Below are 18,909 nucleotides of genomic sequence, written 5' to 3'. Positions count from 1 at the left end.
ATGTAGTTCATGTACCCAAAAAAACTGTGGTTAGAATTATCATACCTGCCAGAAACTTTAACTTATGCATGTAAGCATTATTAATATTTAGTTTTATATAATTAAAATTATAATACATAAAGGTTTTTAATACATTACTTATGGTCAAACATCCCTGAATGTTGCTAGTCCACATGGTAACTTCTTCAAAAAATAATTAAAAAATATAATAGATGATAAATAAAATTTGTATTATATATATATATAATACATAAATATAGTGAAATACATAACCATAAATAAATAAATTTATTAATGCTACACTCATAATAAAGAAACAAACTATAATAAATACAATAAAATACATACCTAGTGTATAAGTTTATAGTATATAACTATGTAGATAATAATTATACAAAAATATTAACTATAAATAATTTTTAGTTATATAAAATGTTATTAATGCTAAAAAAATCCCATCCCCCTATGTTCTCATAAACTTGCAAGTTGCAATGTCTCATTCACTTCACCCATCTTCAAATACACATTTATAGACGTGGTATCAAGGTACTAGTGCATGGAGGCGCAAATGTAGAAGGAAGCATTGTAGAATGCGTTTACTTGCTTATAAGTTATATACAGAAATCTCTACAAGTACTTTGGGACTCAAGTGCTGTGAACCATCACAAAAGCATACAGAAACAAAAGTTTTGCATTTGTGCCATGTCTTGGAACATTTTTGTACATTATCTGAAAATCCTAAGAACTTTTACAATGCCTCAAAGCAATATGGCTGACAAACACAGTCCATGGCGTGGATCAGTTTCCTGCGAGGTCCCACTGCACTGGCGCCCATATCCTTGAGTTTTTTCATGGTTAGATTTACCAGCTGATACTTACTGAGACTATTCCCCTGAAAAATTCTCACAAATTGCGCCAGTCCAAGCGATGTCAGCCATTTGCTAAGTCCACCGGCTCTTTCGAGCTTCCTCTCAAGGTTTGATGCTCTTAAGCTTTTATTCAGAGTTTCCAAGTTGGAGGACCTTCTTGGTGCAAGTAGTGTTCTGGGCTGCTTAATAACTTTTGATGTATCAGAAATTCCAAGTAGTTTATGTGACTTCAAACTGTTCGTTTGATGTGGATTTTCTGATTCTATTATTTCATCTAAAGACGGTGGATTGACCACAGTTGGTTTAGGTAAGGTAGGGGGAGCTCTTCTCTCGGCACGAGTCTCCTTTCGGAGAGCCAAAGTGGCCTTCTCATGTTCATTACCTGAAGGATGCATCGTAGATGTTTCCATGGGAAGCTGCACATGGTTACTTGCTATTTCAGGAGGCATAAGATGCATGTGATTTGGTCCTTGGTTTGCTGTTAATGATCTCTCATTAAGAGGTGCAGCAGGCACCAGAATGGTAACTCTCTGCTTTTTCACTATAATCCAATCACTATCCTCATGCTGATTGTCACCGTTTCCAGAATTAACAAGGCAATGTGAAGAAGTACCACTTTTTTTACCAGGAACTTTTCCTGTGCGCTTCTGCTTTGTTTTCACCATTAGCCACGAACCTGCATGCCATTAGTAGGATGTATAGCGTTAAGACACTAACAAAACTCAAGGTCCATTATGATCAAATGGTCATTATTAAATCAATGAAAAGAATTACTTAAAAGTTAATTTAAGCATATCATACAAAAAACTCTATTCCTAAGCAAAATGACTAGTAATCCAATTATAGCATTTCATACGTAGTGTGTGTGCATGTGTAAGAAACTTGCTTTAGATTATGTGGCTTGGAATTAAGATGAGCGCATATCAAGTTGCAAAACTAATAGTATCCACTTTGGAATTCAAATTCAGACAAAGAACAATAAGCTAGCCCATAGGTGCAGATGCAAATGAAATGCAACAAATCTTCACAGAGAAGTATCAGAAAGATTCTTTCCATCTAAAATAAATAACAAACAAATTGCTTGGCAAGTTTTTTTATCAACCTAGAAAAAAAAAGTTCTCGTAGAATATGTTTATTTATAAGCACAGCACAGAAAATAAAGAAGCAACGAAGTGAGAAAAACATCCATTTCTTAAGTCACAGAAGACACATAGACAACTATTAGCCCAATGAAAGATTCTGAGGATGAACTTGATAGGAAAGGTGATGGAATGCAAATACCTTTACCCTAAAAAAAATCGTAGAACTGAAACTACAACAGATTTATTATCAACTAACTAACGACTAGAGAGGCTTAAATTTCTCGCAAGCAATTTCGACAATTCCTAAGTATTGTCTCCTGGGCTCGATTCCCCCGCTAAAAAAAACTAACAATTAAAAATTAACATTTGCCGATAAAAAAAAAAAGTATTGTCTCCTGATCTGTATCCAATTTGTCCATTTGTTGTTTGCTAAAATGTCCGACAGCGTTGGATCTCGAACTAAGTATGGCTTTTAAAATCGCATTATATTATGGTGAAATGCAAAAACCCACAACTTCGAAATCTAAATGTACCTACATGGAATGAGGATAATGAAAACCCGCGCACAAATTGAAAAAAAAAAAAAAAAAGATTGGATCAAAATTAGAGGAGAGGAAGAAGGGGCGAAGAAAAATACCTGGGTCCTGGTCCAAGGTCTTTGAATGAAAATAGAATTAAGCAATCTTGAAAACTTGCGTGCCCTGATATTCGCTTCAGAGATAAGCAAATTGGGTATAGTATAACTCTCAAGCAGAATGAGATGTCTTTGGAAAAGGAAATTAGGGTTTATCATCGAATTAAATTACTTTTTTTTTTTTTTGCTGAATGGAATTAAATTACCTTTGCTTAAACAAATTATTAAATTTTATAATTAAATTGGGCATAAGATTAATGCACACTTTTATGTAATTAGAATTTCAAATAAACAAATATATTTAATATATACATTATATTTGTATATAAACTATAATTATAATAACTGGATGGGATAATTTTTAGAAGTTAGGAGGGTTTTTTCTTTCTTTCAAGAAGATCATTTTTTTTGGAATTTTTCTTAACTTTCTATCTTTGTCAATAAATATCTTTCATCTTTATATTCTCTGTATTTAAATTAAAATAATTAAATTAAATGAATTTTTTTTATATATTTTATAAAATAATTTTATATTATCATCTAATTATAAATTATTGTTGATAGAATTTTTAGGATTATTATAAAAGTTAAGAAAATCATCGTATATGATGAGTTTGTATTAAATGACAATACAAAATTATTTTTACACTATCAATGCATAACTTATTTTATCTTGTTTAATTTAATGATCATATACTAACAGTGTAAAGTAGTTTTATCTTTTGAGTTTAATAGTCATATATTCATACATTAAAATAAGTTTATATTATCATTCAATAAAAGATTATTATTAATAAGTTTTTATAGCGATTATTATAAAAAATGACAATCATACATGTTAATTTGTGATTAGATAATCCTATAAACTATTTCACTAATGTTATACCCTTCAACTAAATTCTCCTACAAATCCTCCAACTATATTTAATAGTTAGTATTAAATAAAAAGTAAATACATCTAATATCTTGAAAATATAAAACACATTTATTACTTATCATAAATGGATAATAAGAGGATTTAAAATCATTCAAACTATGTCCCATAATGCATCACCTATTTTCTCATGTACATTTTAATATGTTACTAATATTATGTTGGAACGAATAAATTAAGTATAGATCTCATATGCAAGGTATTGTATTTGAGCTTTTTTAATGGAAAAAAATGTGTTTAGAAGTAAAGATACCACTAAACATGGTTAGTTAGGTTCTTTAACTGAGATTAATCATCAACAAAAGTTAATGAATATTTTATATGTAATATTCTTGATTTTTTACTTTTCAATGACTTTCACATTATGACGCTTTATGCGGTGGTATTTTACTCAGCATTTTTGTTGGTTAAAACCTTTCACAGGTCACCATTTATAAGATCTCGAAAATCAGCTCTGTTTGTTTTTAAGATCAATGGCTGACCTCACAAACCAACACAAGACTTTTCAGCATATTTTGTTCTCACACATATACTTTTTGGGAAACTTTCCATAAAGTCACTCATTCCATTACTACTATAAGCCAAACACACTTAATTATGAAATTTTTAAGTGATGACTAGCGAAAAGTAAATGTATCTTGTTGATATAAGTGATTTGATCGGGATATTACATTATACATTTTTTTAATATTAATGAAAAAAGAACTTTCTAAAGGACTAAAATTTGCGTGAAAACACGATGGAACTAAAAAATGATAACTGCGAAATATAAACTAATTTGATAGTCAATTGTGGCTAAGAATAATAGTGATTTCTTTACTTTATTATTGTTTTTAATGAAAATATGAAGAAATTAACATCTTTTTGCCATTTTTAAATAATAGAAGTCAAAAGAAGAAGAGTGAAGTATTTTAAGAGAATTTGACAAAAGAATTGTGAAGAAGAAAAAACATAAGAAGATGGTTCGCTCAGCGCGCACAACACGCGTTAGCGATCAATTCTAGGTCTCGCTAAGCGCGCAGATCTCGTTTAGTGCAAGAAGGCCCACGAAGAGAGTCCATTTACAAATTTTTTATAAAGTTATAAAAAATTGATGATTTTATTTTCTTATTGAAGTCATCAATATTTTTTATTTTTTTTATATAAAGTTGTTACATTTTTTTAAATTATTTATTTGAAGTCATAAGACGTTTAACGATTCGTGCTAAAGATTTTTAAAATTTTAAATTAATTTTGAATAACTTTAAATTAGTTTTAGTTTATATGTTTATTTAATATTTTTTTATTTTTTTATTAATGTTAAGAGTTATCATTTGACGTGTAAATTAAAAAAAAAAACAATTTAAACAAAATACTTAAATTTAAATAAAAAATAAATGACCGGTATATAAGTTAAAAAATATTTACAAATTTTTTTAATATCGATTTTATTTCTTTGAAAGTGAAGATAAATGACCTTGATATTTTATATTCATATTTTATGTCTGATCTTTCAAACCAATGAGACACAACGAAAAGATCAATTACTAATTGTATATATAATGGGATGAATTAATTTCAAACAGGTCTAAAAAATGATCATTGTGTAAAATTGAATGACATAATCATAATAATTGTCTATACAAGTAACTTGACGACTAGTGTTGTTTTTACTTTTCAATTTTATGTTTGTATTTAATTTGTATTGTTTATTTTATATTAATGTACTATGTTATTTTTATTTATCAACTACTTTTATTACTAAATTATTTTTTGTTGTTAATATTAAATAATTTTATCAAATAAAATTAATTAACAATACTATACAAAAATATTAGTTTACTTAATGATAAATGTAAAAAATAACTAAAAAATATTTTAAAAAATATTAATAAATTTTAAGTTAGTATTATTTGTTAATATCAGTAATTTAAAAATAAAAATAGAACAACTTTAAAGTCGTAAAATTTTTTATCACTTCATATAAATAATTAAAAAAATAAAGTCATTTAATTTTTACAACTTTGGTAAAAATGAAAAAAAGTAAAATTGTTAAATTTTTTATGACTTTATAACTCCTCTATTAATTCAAAATTTTCCTTCGTATGATAAATTTCAAAAGAAATTACCCTTTTGGTCAGTACTAGTTACCCTAAAGTAAAGTGATAAATGCAAAGTTTTGAGACTTGGACTAACCGCCAGTCCAACCAATCAAACTGTGACCCGGTGGCTGGACCAGGTTGGGTCTTACATTCGGTTGTGTGTGCTTTCAATTCGGAGTGACTCGGACCGGACCACTATTCTTTTTTTGTGGTTGTGATCATTTTTTTAACTTTGTTTTTTATATTTTGTTTGTATTTTGTAAGAATTGTGAATTTTAATGTTTCAAAGAGAAAGATTATTGGAACATGGGTGACTACTTTTCTGATGATGGTAGGGTTTCATGAAAGGATAATGTTATTCCATTGTGCTTTTGTTGATTTTTATTATTGTGAATTAGCCGAGTATTATTTTGCTTAACGAGAGATAATTTTGGTTGTAATTATAAGTTGAATTTCGCCTCACATGAGGGGATTAGTTTATCTTTTGGTTTCTCTAACTTGTTGTGAGCAAAATAATTATCATTATTAAACTAGATATTGGAGAATCTATCCCAATACCAAAATATTAGACAATAATAAATATAATTAAATATTATATTAGATATTACACTAAGAACATATGTTAAAGTTTAACTTATTTAACTATTTATGTATATTTGTGATCTTTATTACTTGTTTGTTTGAATTTAGACAATGATGTTTTTTTTAACATTTTGGTATCCAATATGATATGAAATTATATTAATTTATGATATTATTTTTAAATATTACAAGACAAAGTATAAAAATTTTATATTTCTTTATTTATTACAGATGGAATCATACAGAGTAATTAGTGATCCACCATGCCTGTCGGTAGGCCGGTTTTAAATACTATGAGTGAATGAGCTTCTTCGTTTCGTTTGATGTCAACAGCATGTCAAATTTCTCCTCCTGGTACTCTCGTTTTCGTTTTTCGGCCAAGTACTTGTACTGCTACCACCGCACTCTCCACAAAAACGCACCCAGCACCATCTTCAACAACCACGGAACCAGGAAGAACGCATGGCCAACCTCTCTGCTTCCTTTGGCGCTCGCTGTTTCCGCTGGATCACTCGCTCTTCAACCACACTTCAATCCTTCCTTCTGCGACACCGACGACAGGTCCGCTTTCACCTTTATCAATTCAGTTCTCAAAATCTAACTCGTCTTTTGTTGCGAGTTAGGAACTTGTAATTGTAAGCATGCATAAGCTTATTCAGATACTTCCATCTATATATCAGAAGAACAATTAGGTTTTTAATGGTTTTTAAGAGTTATTATTAGTTATGGCAGCAAGCTTAATGTTTCACTTGAATTACAATGAATGGTCTCAATAAATCAAGTAATTGTTTGATGACTGATGTTAGAGGTGTGGGTGTTGGGGGCAAAGGCAGCACGCAATACGTTGTTAAGGGATCACAGAAAGAATTTCCGCGGGAGCTTCTTCAGGATTTGAAAATCGTCTGTCAGGTACAAACTCTTGTTGCCTTATCTGAATATCTCGTAAATGTGAATATAGAGGAAATGCTTGGGCTGGTTCTAATTTGTTCGTCAATTGTATTTGAAAATTCCTTTTGGCTCTGGCTATTTCTTGTCAAGCTGATTAGTTATAAACTTATAATCTAATTTTTTAATTTTGCTATGTATTTTTGGAAGGTTGGCCAGTCTTATTCATTGGTTGGTTCTTGGTGTTCATGAATACTTTTATTATGATAATAATAAGAATGGAGTTACCTGAATTTTTTTAATACTTCATTATTACAGGATAACATATCTCTTGATTATGATGAAAGATATATCCATGGAAAACCACAAAACAGCTTTCACAAGGCTGTCAATATCCCAGATGTGATTGTTTATCCAAGGTGAGACATTTTCTGAGCTGAAATTTTGGCTGAAATATATGTTTACTTCCTCATTCATCTGATTATAGTTTCTACAATGCTGCAGTGATCTTGTGTTATCCTTTTAAATTTTAACTTCATCACAATTTGGTACTTGCATTGAGAAAGAACTTGGAAGTTTCTATTGCAGTGTTTTTCCAAATAATATAAATTTGAAAGACTTCAATTATATGTTGTTCTCTATTTCCATTATAATTTTCAAAACAAAACTATTAAAAATACTTGTTGCTGAGCTATGTTGAAAATGTGATGTGTTTCTCAAATGGAATTGTAATATTGTGACAATTATTTGAATATAGTAGCAGAATGGTTATGGAGATTTGGTGGTCATCAGAGCAATTGGACCTGGTGATATTTTATTAGATACCTTTATTCTGAATACCACTTTGATATATCATATGCTCTAGTAGAATGCTGCCATGATCCTAACAATTTTTTATCGTGGTATTTATTTCTACCTTATAAAAAGTATCCCCCCCCCCCCCCCCCCCCATATTTGACCTGAATACTGTTTGAAAACAGACAAGTCTGATATAGTGTGGTTGATTTCTTTGTTAAAATAATTTTCTACATAACATTGGTCAATCTGTATATCTGCAGAATTGTATATTCGTATTTTCGTATGCTTAGTGCTTTTGCGCCCAAATGCTATTATGTCTAATATCTCATTTTATTGAGAAGAGATTCCATGACATCTGTTATGTGCCTTGGAATATCCAAACCCTTAATCATGCTGGGTCGAAAATGCTTATGTGAGATATATGAATTTCTGATGTGTCATATTGTTGATTTCAAAATATGCATATGTATACCTTGTCTATCATTTTAGACTATACAATATATCAAAAAGACTTCTCATATATTTTTATAGTATCTCGAATGGACATGAATGAACATGGGAGAGTAGGAGAGATTTTTAAAATATTGTGGATACATTCTCGTGGTATAAGTTAGAGCGTCCCCATGTATTTATTTTCTTGCATTACTCTTATTTGCAGATACGAAGAGGAGGTCTCTAAGATTGTCAAATTATGCAACAGTCATAAGGTTTGAGTTCTTCTAACTCATCAACCATTGTTTATCATGTTCTAGCTGATTGTTTTACCTTAACATTTTATTATAAAGCCATTTGGATCAGAGCAAATCTATATTCTTCATATATCTCTTTTGGCCCTGCATTTTTTATCACATTTTTTTTTGTTGATTTTTCTCCCTTTAAAAAAAATCTTTTTTTTCTGCTGTCCCTTTCATACTTGAATTGTTTTGCATTTGGAATTTATATCTCTTTTCATCCTTAAAAAAATGGTCCAGTCTGCTTTCTTTGTCCAGTCCTCAAACAAGGCTGTCTTCCTTCATCAAATACATATTTTTTTTCTTCCTTTCATTGCTTATTCAATTATCAATTTCTCTTCTTTATCTTTGTTGCAACCATATATCTATTGTGATAGCCCAGCAATTTTTCTAAAGCATAATGGGTCTCATAGGAACTGGTTTAGCCAATCACAATCAAATGTATAATTCCTTGTTTTTAGCTATCCTACTATTCATCAAGATGGTCCTTCTGATTTAGCTGTAGCTAGCCTTTGAGTATTAACTTGCACAATGTTTGTACTACATTCATCATTTTCTTTTGGTTAGCTTCTACTACATCATCTGCAAATGGCTTAAGCCTCATCCTAATATCTTGAACCATGCCAATTATGTTATGCCACTATAGTGCTGAATCTCCTGACGTAAAAGGTAACATAAACCTATTTCATCCCCCTGCCCCCCCCAAAATTTTCTTGTTTCTTCCAAAAATCTATGCCGTGATCCTTACCCAACTAATTAAATTTTAAATCAAGCAGTTATTTGGCATTTTATTATGGTGCCTTTTTGACCAATAATGTTATGTTAATACATAATAATAAATAATGATTGTGTTCTTGAGAAACTGTTAGCTGTATTTTACTTTTTATTTATGTTTTATTTTTAAAAAAATTGGTAACAGGTTCCTATTGTACCATATGGTGGAGCTACATCAATTGAGGGTCACACCTTATCCCCTCATGGAGGAGTTTGCATTGACATGTCATTAATGAAAGTATGTACATGTTCTATTACAATAGTATAATATATGCATATAATTGTTTCTAGTATATTATGATTATGAAATATATATTTGATTCTAATGGAATGTGGTGAAACTCATGTAAGGCCTATTTGGCCCCATGTCTGCTCAAGGGTTGCTGAACACAACTTATGTTTGAGAATAAAATCAGGCACATTAGACTTGTAGAAAGTTTAAGATGTCCTTATTGGCTTGGAGTGGGTGTTGAATCCATAGTTTCCCGTTTTTGTGTTCCCCTTTTGATCCTTATTGTGTTTCTTGAAGAAATCTTATTCTTTCTTTTCATTCTCAACCTTCATGCAAAACTCTACCCCTCCTGTGAACAAATAAGATGTCATTTGTTGGAATGGAGCATGTTTCTGATGCTAAACTGTAAGCACTTACCCTACCATTGTCCTTAAGGGATGAACATATACAAATGAAAACCCAAAGATGACGAGTTTCCTTATGGGAAGTGCATTATCATACCGGCCTGCGGAGTTGTCTCCAGTCTTCTAATCAGGAAGCAATTTTACACACACCTGTATTTAATTCCAACATGTATTTTTTCCTCTTTGAAATAAATTTTAGGGGTTGTAATGAATTGATCTGTGTGATGTATTCTTAATTTGTTTATTTTAAGGCAGAGTTGAGAGCTTACAGAGTTGCTAAGACTTCTGTCTTTGTGACCTAAATATGTTCTCCTTGCTTTGTCATAGTCTTTGTTAGAGATGCATCAGAAAACCATCTATGTGTCTTCACCTAATGGCTTAAACTTTTGGGATTTTTGGTTCATGACAATCTTTATTGTTACATGTTATCAAATGTTGTCTTTTTATGCTTCCTTTTACTTAAAAGTTAGGATTTATACTTATAAACCCATGGAATGATAATTGTATTGCTGTGCTGAATGGTAACATGCATTGAATATTACCATTGTAGTATGCTGGTGGCTTTTCTATGAACCCATTAAGCAATGCATTATTGTATAATTGTTACTGCAAATTATGAAAATACTCTTAGTATCATCATTAGAATTACAATATTTTAAAGCCATTTTGTTGTACACATTTCTTACTATCTTCCGGAATTGAAGTTGTAGTACAGAAATGTGTTAGAACCAGCAACTGTACAATTCTTGATGATTATTGCAGGATCATTAGAGTAAACTTGTTTATATGCGCATGCACCATTATGTAGACAATGCACTTGCTCAGATGTATTTACACATGCAGAATGCAGATCATGTGTGCATATTGGTACAGATTGGACATAAAAAAGTGAACTTTACTTTAGCTGTTATACTTACATTGTATACTGGTGTAATCTATAGAGAGTGAAAGAATTACATGTTAATGACATGGATGTTGTTGTTGAGCCTGGCATTGGATGGATGGAGCTTAATGAGTATTTGGAACCTTATGGCCTATTTTTTCCACTTGATCCAGGTTAGTTGGATATGACCTTGGAGTATATGTGATAGTTGAAGGTTAAAAGAGGCTTAAAATTCTGGAAGAATTCACTGATTTAAAGTTAAATTTTTACTTGTTACAAGCAGGTCCTGGTGCTAGCATTGGAGGCATGTGTGCTACACGTTGCTCCGGTTCATTAGCTGTGAGGTAGTCACTCTTCTGTTATATGTATATTTTCATTTGTTGCTGGCAAACATTGATACATTCTGGTTTAAATGTTCATCTTGGTGGGTGCCAAACTGTCTGCTTATGAGGTCAAATATTTGATTTGAAGGATTTTACTTGAGGCTTATTACTTAAGATTACTAAACTTGATGTTGATGTAATTCTATCACTTGAAATATCCCAATCATATAAAAATCTGTTTAAAAAAAGCTATGAAAATGTTCCATCTTACTGAGCATAATAGTTCCCCTTAATAATTTGTAGGTATGGCACTATGCGTGATAATGTCATCAGTCTCAAGGTTTGTAGATCCCAATTTTCGGTTTCTAATGCATTGATGTGCTGCTATATTTATTGTTCTATTTGTAATCCAGGTGGTTCTTGCCAATGGAGACATTGTGAAGACTGCATCACGTGCTAGGAAGAGTGCTGCAGGGTTTGTTTTATTCCTTTCTGTTTATCTATTAATTAATTTCACTTATAATTTTTCCCTTCTGTGTGCTTTGCAAGAGGTCAGGTTAGTATAATTAAACTACAAAGGGAAAAATATTTGGTAAATTCTATAAAGTACCAACAATAGAATAAATTGATAAAATACCTGAGGCACTTCTCTTCATTTATCCTTCTTGGATATGATGTTTGACATCCTTAACTATCCCTCCATCTTTTAGGATTTTCTTTATAGTGTTTGAGGCTTTCAATTTTGGGTACTTCATCCCCAATTTTTATGCATCATTCACTCTCCTTTGCTGGGTTCATAAAATCAATAAACTTTGTCTGATGAACTCAATCGAAATCCCTTGGTCTTCAAAGCATTTCCCTCTAACTCCAACTCCAGCACCCATCTTCCAAAACAATATCATTAGCAAAAAAATCCACCAAGACACTTCATCTTGAATATGCCTAGCAAGTTTGTTCATTAGGAATAAAAAATCCTATATTGGGTGGTTTAATGTCAAACCTGGATATGAACATTTGTTACTGATTCTACTCTTAGAATTTGGGCTTAAAGTTTAACTCAACCCCCAAAAAACAGTTTGTAAGGTGAGAACTATTCAAGCCTTATTGGGACTACATTGGTCTATCTCTAGTCGATGTGGTATCTCAACGTCAACAAACATATCATTTTTTGCTTGAATGCATGCAACACAACTCCCTTGCATTACACTGCAAAATACTTCAAAGAATCCCTCTAGGGACTGATATGCAATGACAAGCTACTGATTTTTTTTGGTTAAATTACTCATTTGGTCTCTATAATTTCACGGTTCGTACCTTTTAGTCCCTATAGTTTGAAAGTGGGTTTTTTAGTCCCTATAGTTTACATTTTAATTCTCTTTTAGTCTCTATAGTTTAAAAGTGATATTTTTAGTCCTTACAGTTTGTATTTTAATTCTCTTTTAGTCCCTATAGTTTGAAAGTGATTTTTTTAGTCTCTATAATTTTTATTTTAATTACCTTTTAGTTCTTACTACAAAAAAAATATAAAAATAATTAGCTACAAATTAGTTATAAATTGCCAACTATTTTTTTATTACAAATTATCTTGCGATAAATTAGTTACGAATTTCTTGTTAATATTTTTGTAGTTAATTGTAATTGATGATATTACTCATATTTTGATGGTAAGGAATAAAAGAAAATTGAAATATAAAGTATAGGAACTAAAAAGACTACTTTCAAATTATAGGGACTAAAAGAGAATTAAAATGTAAATTAGAAGGACTAAAAAAATCACTTTCAAATTACAGGGACTAAAAGAATTAAAATGTAAACTATATAGAATAAAAAAATCACTTTAAAACTATAGGGACCAAATGAGTAATTAAACCTTTTTTTTTCTTCCTAGAAAATATATATTATGATTTCACATGAATGCATGCAACACAACTCCCTTGCATTACATTGCAAAATACTTCAAAGAATCCCTCTAGGGACTGATATGAAATGACAAGTTACTGATTTTTTTTCTTTAAATTATATACTTTAGGTATGATTTGACCCGCTTGATGATTGGAAGTGAAGGAACACTTGGTGTTATAACAGAAGTAACCCTGCGGCTTCAGAAAATTCCCCAGTATTCAGTGGTACCTTGATTAGATTTACCCTTTTCTCAAGTTTGTTCTGGCCCATTGAACTTTGTCATTGTGATCAATTTAAACTTTTTGTGTTACATTCTCTTTTTATTTAATTTGATTAAAATTCGTTGATTTTTTTTTTGTTGGTTTTGCTCCTTGATATATGTCAATGCAAGCTGTATGTTCCAAATTCTTAACTTGGATAGCTATGTGGCTTGTTTCTAGTTTTTATCCTGGAAAGTTTTTAAATTGTAAGCAGCAGTTCATCATGAGTGGTGCAGCATTCAATATTTAGATTTTTTTTTCTTTCTTTTTTTCACTATAGGACTATAGGTTCATCTTAAAATTGTTCCATTCCTTTATACTGCCTTGTGTTTCTTCCTCCTGCAATTTCGTGTCATCTCCACATTACATGGCCTATCCAAGCTCTCTGAAGAATACAGTACATCCATTCTTCCAAATATCTAAATTTGTATAAAACTATTTATTTAGATGTTTAATATATTCATGTTGTTATTCTGCTAAATTAAGTTTCTATGGGTTGATTTTGTGTGAAATCTTAGCAACCGATCCACTCATATTTTGTTAGATAAATTTCTATTTTCCCACTTAATATCTTCTGGTACTTGCGTATTGTATTTCATAAAATTTTGGAATTATCAAGTAGAGATATAAAAGCATAAAGTCAGTTTGTTTCAACAATCTCATCATATCATCATAACGAAAAAAAATGCTTTGAACCACGGTTCTCTTTACTTTCACTGTCAGTGACTTTTTATTTAGATGATGCATGGGAGGATATATTTCTAGATAACTATGAGATATTTGGAATTGTATGGATTACCTAACTATTCAAAATGCACAGGTTGCAATGTGCAATTTCCCTTCTGTGAAGGATGCAGCAGATGTTGCTATTGCCACCATGATGTCTGGTATACAGGTAGGATTCTGGGTTTAAATATCAATATTTTTCTTGATCCAATTATGAGTTTCTGTTTATGTGGGTTAGGTGTCAAGGGTAGAGCTATTGGATGAAGTTCAAGTGAAAGCTATCAATATTGCTAATGGGAAGAATTTGCCTGAATGTCCAACTTTAATGTTTGAATTTATAGGAACAGGTTAGTTCTTTCATATTCTTCTCTGAGTGTAACTTTTTAATTGTTGCATAGCATTTCAAATTCATATATATTAGCTGGATATATTAAAATAACACAGGTCAAATTCATAGCATTTCAAATCACATTCTTCAAATGCATGGAAAAAAAATCAGAATCTGCTTGGAAGAATTGATAGTGTTAGGATCCAATAGCAAGGTATGCGATTTTACTCCCACATTGGAAGTATGGGATTCCGATGTGAGGTTTATTTGGCTTGGGGTTCTTCTACCATAATTGGCTTCTGTTGTGCGGTTCTCCCAAGGTATGTATTAAGTAAAAGTCACAACCCAGTAAAATTTAGTGTAAAATGTTAAGGGAAAAATGTGTACAGAGAATGAAAGAAAGCAAATCTTATCGCATGATTTAATTTACTAGTTATGACATAGTATGAAAGAGAAAAAGTCAAAAGTTGTCTATGAAATAAGCTAAATACAGTATTTACATCAATAATAATGTAGTGTCATTTATCATGAATGCTCCTCACTTTCATAAATGTGATACCTAACTTAGCGACATATATATGTATATTCTTCAGAGGCATATGCACGTGAACAAACACAAATTGTTCGGAAACTTGTTTCTGAGCACAATGGCTCAGATTTTGTATTCGCAGAAGAACCTGAAGCAAAAAAAGAACTTTGGAAGGTAGTAATTTATTCCTTTATTATGGTAGTGGTTTATTCCCTTATTATGGTTAGGATTGTCCACCCCCCATCACCTGAACCCAAAATTTGTGAACATGCTGGTAATTGATATTTGTCTCATTATCATTCATCCATAGCTAGCAGTAGCAAACTCAGGTTTTTTGTATGGCATCTTTCTAAGTTACTCTGTTGCCAACCTTATTTGTAGTTTATACTGTCTTGTTCATTGGGATGTGTTGTAAATGGTCTAGTTATTAATTAGTCAGTATTACAATTTACTTCTACATTTAGGTCAATATCCTGTTCACGTGCAGGTAAGGAAAGAGGCACTCTGGGCTTGCTTTGCAATGGAACCAAATCTGGTGGCAATGACTACAGTGAGTTAGTTATGAAATACTATATATTTTAATTTATTTTCTGCATTGTTGAGCTTCATGTTTAGTTGATAGGAAACAACTAAAGAATTTCATCTAACCCTAAAATATATATATTTTGTTCCAATTTAAATTGAAGATATCCATATCAAACCAAGTCAATATGGATCTAAGAGTGCACATGCTTGTTGTAGATAGGGAAACAGAATGACAAGAATGATTTCTTTTCTTTCTTAGAACATATTATTTTATAAGCATTAGCTGCGCTGCCTGGCCTCTCTGTAAACATCTTCATGTTAGCCCCTTAGATCAAATGAATAGAATGCCTGTGTGAAGAACTGAAAGAGAAGCATTTGAAGTGAAGTTTTGTTTCTTCTTGCGTTTAAATGCATTCAGATTTGCTGATTTTTTTTTTCAAATGAGAAGAGTTCCTACTGTTCTTGACTTCCAATTGCGTTTATGTTTTTCTAAGGACTGTTTTCTTTTCTTCTATTTTTTTTTTTTGGGGGGGGGGGGGGGGGGTGGTTTAACTCCTGCAGGATGTATGTGTTCCTTTATCTCACCTTGGCGATTTAATTTCAAGGTCTAAAAAGGAGCTGGATGCATCACCACTAGTTTGGTAAGTCTGATCAGGGTTATTTGATTCTGGATAGTGAAGTTAGATTCAATTGTGTCACAATTCATGTTACTTGATGATGATGGATGATCAAACAGAGTGATGCTCAATGTATGTATGTATTGTTTCCCTTGCCAGCACAGTAATTGCGCATGCTGGTGATGGTAATTTCCACACGGTTATTTTATTTGATCCTAACCAAGAAGAACAGCGGCGGGAGGCAGAGAGACTCAACCAGTTTATGGTTCATGCTGCCTTGTCATTAGAAGGTATTAAGTATTAACAATAACATGCTGTAGCCTGTTAGTTTGGTATTTTACGTGCCTTTTAGCATTCAGTAATTTTCGTCCAAAATCCACAATGCAAGCAAAGCAGTTGCAGTTTTGATATTGGTTTATGTTGATTCCAAACAGGAACTTGTACCGGTGAACATGGTGTTGGAACTGGAAAAATGAAGGTACTGCTCATGTTTGCTACTCATGAAATTTTCCAACATTGCATAGTCTAACAAATCTTAAAAACTAAATGGTGTCTATTAGGCTATTAGATTTAGAAAACAAGCTTTGACAGTAATCTGGCTGCCCAGTGACAGCAGAACGCCTTGCTTTATTAAAGATTTAAACCAGAAATAAGCCGATCCTGTGTTACACATTGGTTTTTATTAACAATTATAATTTACCCGCAAAGATTGGCAGGAGACAATCATGTTTTGATGCTTCATGGTTGTTTTAGATGGTATTTTAATTTCAAATGTGTGATTCTTTATTTTATAACTATGAGTTTAGCTCGAAAAGTAATAAAATTCTCATCCCTTGTTCCAGTATCTTGAAGAAGAACTCGGAGTGGAAGCATTGAGGACAATGAAAAAAATAAAAGCAGTCCTAGATCCCAACGATATCATGAATCCAGGAAAGCTCATCCCTCCCCATGTTTGTTTCTAGTAGTACCGTCACTCCAAGAAGCAAGTTTGTAATAAAGCAGTCATGGATAAATTTACAAAACCAACGTATTGCTGTTTCTAACATCAAGCCATATCTGTAGAATACATTTTTTTTTATGAAATAAGGGCATGCTGCTCCATGTAATTTGTTCATTGCATGCTTCAGGCCATTTTAAGTTTCTGGCCTCGTGTCTGAGGAAGTCTATGTAAGAAGCTCAGCAATAACCCTCTTTTTTCTGGCCTTGTGTTATTTTGATTATTAAGATTTTAAAAGGGCTTTAATTCAGTTCATTAAATTTTTAAAGGGTCCAATTTTGATATATTTAAGTTTACCAAAAATTTCACAAACTATCTCGTATTTCCTGTGTATACGGAATTGGCAATACTACGTAGTTGGCAACTAAGTGGTATTTTCAAAATGAAAATGAAACTTGAAAGTTTTGCAAAATATTCTTAACTATTGAATAAAATTTATCTAGAACTTCATTAAGTTGTGGGTGTCTTAATCTCTTTTCAACAATATTTACATGAACATAATACTTGTATTTTCTATTTAGTGTATGCTTAGAATGATGTACGTGACATGGATTACTGTTCAAAATTATCTCCTTTTTTCTAATCAAAATAACGTAGAAGTTGTAACTAGTAGTTTTTGTTGGACACAGATTCAATTGGACGCACTGCATAAGCAAACATGAAATTAATAAGATTTATTTAAACTTCAATTACTTTCATATATCCTTGCTAACATTTGGACAAATTTGTATTTGTATATCAGTATATCACTATGCACAGATGATGTGCAATTGTAAGGAGAAGAACTAGAACCACAGAATGGTTCAGTCTGATCTATTGGGGTGTTTATCTTCTACTAGTATAAAATAATTCAAACCGAAAACCTAGACCTTTATCTTCTATATAACAAGATGAGGATATGTTGTAAATTTTATTGCGTGTGTTGTGAGGAGATGGACTGTTTGAGGACAGGATTGCATCACAATGCCGCCAATTGATACTCTTCTCACATGGCTTGGTTAGATAAGACTCAAGATCCATCTTTTTTGCAATTTAACACTCCTATGCATGCTATGACTAATTAGACCTTTTATCAGCAGATCATGTTCATTAGCATAATAAAAGGATCCCTTCGCTTTTAACATCGTCCTTATCGTTCTTTTCCATTCCATTACCGACACATATTCCTTCCACTTTTCTAATAGGATCCATACGTCACAGAAGGAAAATAAAAAAAGTATCTTAGAGGGTAGGCACCTCCTTGGTCCTCCCCCTCTGTTTTTTTTTTCTTCTTTCAAAAAAGTTATGGTGCATGCAATTAAAATAGTAAAATTCTATTCCTATTGCGACTGAAAATGGCTCATTGACCAATGGAATGGGTGATCCGTGATATGGGGAGGAGTATCTAGTATTTCTATTTGTCACCTAGAGGTCCATGAAAGACATTGATAACGATGAAAATTGAAAAGGAACAGGTCAAAACAAAATATTCGGCCAGCTAGGTTCAAAATTAAAAGATTCTCTTTAGACTTCATTTTCCAGTTACAGTATTTTATAATGGAGAAATTTTATTTGTATAATTTTTATACAATAAAAGAAGATAAGGAACAAAACTGATGCCATTAATAGAATCTGAAATAATACATCATACAAATATATATATATATTTTTTAAAAAATCAACAAAGAAAAGGCTTTTAATGTCAACTAGATTATCGTGTTTGTTCAAATAAGAGTTAGGAACCGTGACAAGTGAACAATGATTTTTAGAAGAAAAGTTCTTCTGATGGGAAGAAAGATTAAGCTTATCTTAGATAAAATTATTGTTGAAACAC

General features: G+C 31.5%; 2 protein-coding genes across 3 annotated transcripts; one reads left to right on the top strand and one right to left on the bottom strand.

Annotated features, from left to right (window-relative positions):
• Window positions 1–571: 571 nt before the first annotated feature.
• Window positions 572–2,731, bottom strand: LOC114407297. Its single transcript, XM_028370349.1, has 2 exons — window positions 2,589–2,731; window positions 572–1,545 (listed from the first exon to the last, which is right to left on the bottom strand). The coding sequence occupies exon 2, from the start codon at window positions 1,532–1,534 to the stop codon at window positions 749–751; it is 786 nt and encodes a 261-aa protein (XP_028226150.1). The 5' UTR covers window positions 1,535–1,545; window positions 2,589–2,731; the 3' UTR covers window positions 572–748.
• A 3,698-nt stretch (window positions 2,732–6,429) lies between these two features.
• Window positions 6,430–17,364, top strand: LOC114407296 (D-lactate dehydrogenase [cytochrome], mitochondrial). 2 transcript variants are annotated; one of them, XR_003665631.1, is made up of 18 exons: window positions 6,430–6,743; window positions 6,989–7,091; window positions 7,386–7,486; window positions 8,524–8,572; window positions 9,516–9,608; window positions 10,948–11,062; window positions 11,173–11,233; window positions 11,516–11,552; window positions 11,626–11,687; window positions 13,242–13,338; window positions 14,195–14,269; window positions 14,339–14,447; window positions 15,022–15,131; window positions 15,445–15,507; window positions 16,044–16,123; window positions 16,264–16,389; window positions 16,534–16,577; window positions 16,942–17,364. XR_003665631.1 is itself a non-coding variant. In XM_028370348.1 (18 exons), the coding sequence occupies exons 1-18, from the start codon at window positions 6,484–6,486 to the stop codon at window positions 17,059–17,061; spliced, it is 1,710 nt and encodes a 569-aa protein (XP_028226149.1). In that variant the 5' UTR covers window positions 6,432–6,483; the 3' UTR covers window positions 17,062–17,364. The 2 variants fall into 2 exon arrangements, 1 of the variants encoding a protein (XP_028226149.1); XM_028370348.1 differs by having other exon boundaries at window positions 6,432–6,743; window positions 16,259–16,389.
• The last annotated feature ends 1,545 nt before the right edge of the window (window positions 17,365–18,909 follow it).

This window comes from Glycine soja, chromosome 3 (assembly GCF_004193775.1).
Source record: "Glycine soja cultivar W05 chromosome 3, ASM419377v2, whole genome shotgun sequence".
Classification (NCBI taxonomy): Eukaryota; Viridiplantae; Streptophyta; class Magnoliopsida; order Fabales; family Fabaceae; genus Glycine; species Glycine soja.
The sequence above is the reverse complement of the archived record's forward strand: the minus strand, read 5'-3'. Positions and strand labels throughout refer to the sequence as shown.